General features: G+C 36.6%; 1 protein-coding gene across 5 annotated transcripts in view; it reads right to left on the bottom strand.

Moving 5' to 3' along the window:
• Positions 1 to 354: 354 nt before the first annotated feature.
• SNX29 (sorting nexin 29) overlaps positions 355 to 7,207 on the bottom strand; it is a 103,041-nt gene continuing 96,188 nt past the window's right edge. For 4 of the 5 annotated variants that reach the window (XM_021539833.4, XM_085592372.1, XM_085592373.1 and 1 more), the window contains exon 21: positions 355 to 6,625. In XM_021539833.4, the coding sequence (XP_021395508.3) occupies positions 6,496 to 6,625 (130 nt within the window). In that variant the 3' untranslated portion in view covers positions 355 to 6,495. Of the gene's footprint in view, positions 6,626 to 7,163; positions 7,199 to 7,207 lie in introns of all 5 variants that reach the window. The other variant, XM_085592376.1, reaches the window with a different exon arrangement.

The raw sequence follows: 7,207 nt of genomic DNA, 5'->3' as shown, positions 1-7,207 counted from the left end.
GCAGCATCCCAGCAGCTGCACAAGGCAGTGGAATCCAGCACATAAAGGGTTACAGCATCAACCCTGTGCTTTCCAGCCTTCTCCAGCCCAGGGCTGGGATCTGCTTGTCCCTCTACTATTGATCAGATTTTACCCTTCCCATGCAGTTCCAAGGCTCAGACGTGCTGGTGGGCAGGAAATAAAGCTCAGGTGGCCAAAAAAGTCCCCCTGGGGACAGACACCAAGAGTTCTGCAGAGCTGAAACTCCACTCCTGGTACAGGGAGATCTCGAGTCCATCCAGTCCCACAGCCTGGGACTATTTGTGCTCTAGTACCTCAAGCAGACAGAAAAGAAAAAAAAAAAAAACAAACAACTTTGCCTGAAACTATTAAAGTTTATAACATAATTTTGCTTTATGATCTTAAGTAACTGAGATATGAAAAGTAAAAACAAAATCCTAAGGACTGACAAGACTAATTAAAAGGAAAGTGCTGTCATCTAATTTCCATAATGACACATAACCAGCTACAGGTTTTAAAAGATGGAGATAAACATCACTGTGAATTTTACAATAAGTGTCTGTCTTTTTTTAACATGAACTGTTCAACTAATTAGATCATTCTAGAATGGCAGTGGCTTGAAGAATTGTAAATGAATTAACTAGCAGGTTATTCTGTGAGTATGAGGAATCTACCAACACTTTATTTTTATTAAACTTTGACTGGTGGAAACTGATTAAATGCATATAATGCTTCCTTTCTAAAACTTCCTTTTTCACAAGATATGGAAGCATCCAGTTTTGACCTGGATATGAAAGTGCCAGTTATGACACAGTGATGAACTGGATATGAATTGCCAAGTGTATCATAGTGCAATAAAAGGAAATAAAACATTCAGATATGGACTCTGAATGTAAAAAAGCCAAACCCCACAAATGTAGTGGCATTTCCAGGCATTGTTTGCCTTCCTGTTTGAATGATTTATCTAATGTGATTATAAACTGAAATGTTTGAGGTGACTTTCAAGAAATACTACTTCTCATGTAAAGAAATAAGATTTTAACAAAGTCTGTTATGCACATACATCGTTCTAGAAACACATTGAAAAAATGAACATAAATCAAAGAAGCAATTACAAAATAGCTGAATAGAACAAATAGAATGTAGAAACACGCCAAAGAAAAGATGTTCTTTTTTATTTTCTTCTTGGTAAAGTAGCATATTTTAACCTGGTTACAATAAAATTACCACAGGATATTAAAAAAAAAAAAAAAACCAAAAAAAACCAAGAAAGTATTTAGAAAATTGTATATATATATACATTTGCTTAAAAAATTTATTATGTAAACATTAGCATAGCAAGTTAAAATAATATTACAGTTTATTAATACTTATGTGACTATTGTACATATATATGCTTAATTAATAATATCTTTTCTACAGTTTAATAGTAACAACAAAAAAAATCCCTCCCCTAACTCAAGAAGGAAATTCAGCTCCTTCAGTTGCCAACAGGTTTGGTCCCACATCCAAAACACTGAGTTCTTCATCTCACTGCTAACTAAGAAGGTAAAGCACAGCCTTCAGAACTGTATTTTCAACCATACTTACATTTTTATCATGTTTAGTGTCCTAAATGATTAATAAAAAAACCCACTTCTCACAGTTTAACTACTGTCATGGCATGGAGATCGTTTCTGAAATCTTGTTAAGGAACTCATTCCCCTACAGGGAAGGACAATGAAATCTGGTTTGGTGTGATAAAAAACATTTTTTTTTTTAAGTCTTCTTATTTGCAGCAATTTTTAAATTTGGAAAAGCCATTCCTTTCTAAACATTGCAGTGCTGTTGTCTAGAATTCATGCCATTATGAACAAAAAACTAAGCCATCAATATTGATTAGAAATATGCTCTCATGATTTTTGTAGAAGGAATTTATAAATAATCTAAGTTCTCTATAACTGGATCATAAAAGTACAGTTAGTGTAGAGTGAGAAATAAATGAAACGTACAGTGTTACACCACTGTAGAACAAGTGGTTTATCTTCCATTTAAAACGTGAAACACAAAGCAGGTTAATCGATATTTTAAAATACATTTCATATAGATATTTTCCTATAGTAAAGTGTTTCTTTCAATACAGAATGCTATGAAACTACCAAACTTCCAAAATAATAATCAAGTTAATATTCCATGTGATTCAGGGTGCTGACTGAAATGCCCTAACCTATAGAAAATGAAGGGAGAAATCCTTTACGTTCTTGAATTGTTTAATCGCTTTTCCAGAAGTGACTCAAGATCCAATTCAGAAGCATTGCTGTTGTTTCCAAGGAGAAAAATATGTTTGAGTGTGGAACAGGTTTCTTTTCATATATCCTAGAGTTCCAGCTGGAGGAGCCCAGGCTGCTTCCAAGATTTACAAGGGTGTATAGCAGCAGGACTTGTCAAAAAGTTTTTTTCTTTTTCCTTTTAAACAGGCTGTTCCATAGGTTTCTCATTGTATTTTCAAGCAGGTAACTGTATTTCTATCCACAGGTATATATTATCTGTTCCCAAAATTCCACGGCATTGGATGAAAAATGTTTTGGGGTAGGGGGTTTGAACCTCTGAAATGGCACAAAGCTTCTAGCAGAACTGAGATCCCTGCATTCTTTGAAGGAAAAATAATGACATCAATATCAGAAAGCACCAATTACTGATTCTGGTAACAAAATACCAGGTCCTTAATCATTAATATGTCCTGGCAGAAGCATCATTAGTTCACTGGGGATTCACCAAGTCTCATTTATTATTAGCTTGCTGCTCTGAGTCAGTCAACCCCATTGTTAGTGGGTTTGTATTAATTAATTTGACAGCTACCATGTAGATATTATTCTGTACAATAAAACATGACTGTTACAAAGAAACACTCCACCTTAGCAATAGGTCACAATTTTGAACCAGTAATCTTTAATACCATTCTGTTCTTTCTCTAAATGCTTGTATTAATTCAATCATGATGGTTTATGACTTGCAGTAGATTCTGTAAGGTAGCATAATTTGATTACAACAATCACATCAACAATATATTCCATTAAAAAGACTGGCTTTGAAATTATTATCTTCCTAAGAATATGTGACTTAATGGACATATCAATTTAAGCCTTTATAGCTATGTCAATATCCTGCCTCATAGAAACCTTGGAGATTTATTACTATTACTATTATTGAGAACTTTGATTTAATTTGCAAAAGCCAAGTCGACACATTGCCTTCTCTATAATAAATGAGAGAATCTCTAAATAAATGACATTCTGAAAAACCACAGTCAGTCTGTGAATGCTGATGGAGACATCTGCAAAAGCTGGAAGAGCTCTGCCTGCTCTGCGTTTCTTAGGGAAGGGTTCATGGTGGAGGTGACTGGAGAGCAGCATTGCAGTAGAAGCTGTGCCACTTTTTTACAGTTTATTTTGAACAGTCACTAAAGGATGCAGAGGAGAAGCCCTGGATCTAAAGACAAAGCAGGAATGAAATGCTAATAAGACCACAAATTGCTCTAGGCTGGTTCTACCAGCTAGGAATAGCTCCAGGGCCCAGCCTTCCTGAGCCCTCATTCTGGGATTGCAGCAATGGCCACTGGTGCCAGCAGGAAGGGTCAGTAACGCATTAATTAATAATTCATTAGTAATGAACCCGGCAGCTCATTGTGAGCCGCCCACTGAGCACAGACAGGGGTTTAAGAGCGGTGAGTCAGCCAAGGAAAGTTTAAAACTGTACAAAAATTGTAACTGCATGGAATTGGGTGAACAGGATAAACTGACAAAATCATTCCACTGGCAGAATCATTGTTACAGGTATTTCAGATGAATCATGTACCTACTTGGAATTCTTAGTATCAACTGGTCAGCCTTCTTCAAGAGGCTTTGCTGTTTCTGGTCAATGAACAGAAGTGGGATTTGTAACAAATATACAGGATTCTAAGACAGGGCCTTTCAGAATGTCTTGAGGTGGTAAAAATTTGGGCATTCCTGTCATTAGGCAGCTACTGGCACTCATGTAGGTTCCTCTGTAGTCTTCAACATAACCAGGGGTACAAAGTGGGAATGCCCACTTGTGAAGAAAGGCTTTCATTTGATTATTTCCTGGGATTTTAGCAGAGCTTTTAAAAGGATTAGTAATGCACCCATTATGGTATCTTGTATCACCAAGTGAACATTGTTTGCACACTATTATCTTAGCAGCTGAAACACAATTCAGCTAAAGTTAACAAAGAGCAATTTGTACATGGTAAACAAGTTTAGTATCTTTATGTGATCTACATGCATACTTTAAAAATTACAAGAAGCAAGATAATCAGCAATGAAATAATTTTAAGAGCCAAATGCAGATACAAAAAAGTCCTTTTAAACAACTAAAAAGAAATTCAATCTGCAGTAAATGAAATTTCTTACCATTTGCAGTTTGCTGAATAAGTACTTGAATCTGTGAATTATTTCTTGAAAATGAATACAGCTTCATGTAACATACATCACAAAGGTTTCCACACAGTATTTTCTTTCAAATTTACTTGCAATTCAGTGTTAGTATATGTGCCATATTTCTACTAACCAAGTCTCCACTTTCTGAAAAATGAGTCAAAATTGTTTCAAAGTGGGACCGTCATTATAGCTGCTTCTCTTTCCAACAAAGACAAGTTAGATCATCAGCAGTGCATCAGGCTGAAGAGTTTGGAGAAGCTACTTCACTGCCAATCTACTCACTTTCCTTTCTTCTTAAGCGAGTGTCCCACTGTAACTAATGCAAAACACCGACAGTAATTAATTTGTTAATGAACACACAGCTGTGAGCTTCCAGGCTGGCCTTTGGGTTTTTCTCTTTGTCTGTGTGGTAACTGACATTTCTTACTGACTGGGAATTATTGTTTCAATTCTGTGATGTGATTTTACTTTGTGGTATTTCACCTACTGAAATTTCTGACCTGGTGAGTGAATCCCACTCCTCTCTGCCACATTTTGCTGTTGAGTGCAATCTGAAAGCTCCATATTTCAGTGGTGGGAATCCAGCACGTGGGGCTCACTGTGGGTAACAAAGCCTTTCTCACCTGAGAGGTGCCACTGAAAACAACTGACCCCTGACCTGCCTGAACAGCACTCACTGCTCACAGCACTGCAGAACACAAGTTCCAGTTTGCTGGAACTTTAGTAAAGCACTGAGGTACAAAATCAGTTCTTAATCATCAGCTTGTTTTTTCCTGGAGAATAATGTAAGATGTGAAAATTTAATATAATGAATGGATAATAAAATGACGAGATACATCAATTTAAGTAACGTTATCCTAAAAAACTTCTGAGAGGAAAGATGTTCTTACATAAAGGAAAACCAGAACACAATTGATAGAAAATTTGAACACAAACTGCTTAAACTTAATGAAGAGAAGAAGATAGCTAAAACATAATTAACTGCCTATGGCAGTGCAGCTAATGGATACTGAACTGGATTCCAGTTAATCCATGTCAGGACTTCCATCACTTGTAACAATTCTTGTCAATTTTTTAGTTACTCTCACAGTAGTAGCATTACAAATTACTTTTCAATAAGAGGTGATGGGTAACAGGCACTTTCATTACAGGCAATTTTTAAGTATCACCATGTGAAGGGTATTACAAAATCAGATTAAGAATTGCACCCCGCCCTGTTAATGATGGACTATTCTGTAACATAAGCAACAAATTAATAACAAAATATAATCCAAGACTTAAAAGCATTGTTTTGTACCATGCTAATTTTGTGTATCCTTGTGGTGGTTTGTAGAAGTGAATAATATTGCACCTGCCTTACATCAAGACTGAAATTTCACTAAAAATAATTACATTCTCTGATTTTAAAGAATTACTTCCTACAGATGAATGCTATTGAGAATATCTATCTAGAAATGTACAAAAGCTATTTTTCCATGTGTAATGTTTTTGTCATCATCTACATTGTGAAGTTTTTTAAAAATCTTTGTGTGTCAGAGGTTTACAATAAAAAAAACAAAACAACCCAGTCTTTCTATTTACAAAAGGTAATAAATTAGTAAGGTTCTTTTAAGCACATCCTTCTGACATACTGAGTAGTGATAATCATAAGGGTTCTTCTAAGGAGAAAAAAAATTGTCTTGCCATGAAGCCCATGTCTCTCTGGAACAGAAAACTGCATGGAAAAGGGACAACATAATACAAACAAGGAATTCATTGTGACAGAAGGACTTCAGAGGAACAAAGGAGAATTTGTGCAGTGCAGCTTTACAAAACAAAGGAAATGGAGATCAGTTTGCAGAGCTCTCCTGAAGAGCCCTGGTATTCTTTTGAGACAGTGATTACTGCCTTCCAAAGTAGTCAATCAGGATATGACCCTTGGTAATGAACGTCTCTTTTCAGCATTTAAGTTGATGCAGCTGTAGTCTCTTCAGAAGCTTAAATTATAACTATAGGCTAGGAAGGAATCACAGAACAACTTAAAGGAGATGCTGGCCAAGGTGAGAACTGAGGAGAAGGGTCAGAGGTCACCGCTCTGAGGCTCCAGGCTCCGGGGCTCCCGGGGGTGGCTGCGGGACAGTTTGGGGAAGCGGGTGCTCACTTTCGAGCGACTGCTTTTGCTCACTGGCTCTCCAGAGGGTGGGATATCACTAGGGAGACAAAAAACACAGAACAGCTCATTGATGTTACGTGTAAATTGTTGTGTAGTTATTTCCAACATGAAAAAAGCAGATGTTATGAGAGCCTGGCACATGACTGCGAAGTACAGCACACATCTTCAACATCACGGAATTGCATTCTTTCTACTGGTGTCTCAAGTGTGAATTACAAAATGGGCTCTTTCAGAAATGAGAACTAGTAGAACTTTCAATACTTTATGGAAGATTGCAAGTTACAGGATAAAAGCGGATCTCTATGAGTTGCAGATCAAAAATGGTGGGAAAAGCATTTTGAAGTGATAAAAGTACAAGCAAAATAGATGAGCTTGGATGATGCTCAATTGACAATCCTCTAATCATGGATGGATGTATCATTACATGATGAAGTACACTGGTAATACATCCCTGAATTCTTCAGTGTCTCCTGACCCACAACAGACTACAGTCTTACATGAATGAGCCTTTTGCAAAAGACTCTGGGAAGTACATTAAGTTCAAAAACAAGCAGTAACAGAAAATTCCAGCTTACCTAGGTGATATTCAGGCTATAGACTCCTCGGAAAACTACAGTAT

Source organism: Lonchura striata, chromosome 14 (assembly GCF_050655825.1).
Source record: "Lonchura striata isolate lonStrDom1 chromosome 14, ASM5065582v1, whole genome shotgun sequence".
Taxonomy (NCBI): Eukaryota; Metazoa; Chordata; class Aves; order Passeriformes; family Estrildidae; genus Lonchura; species Lonchura striata.
This window is presented reverse-complemented; position numbering and strand designations above follow the sequence as displayed.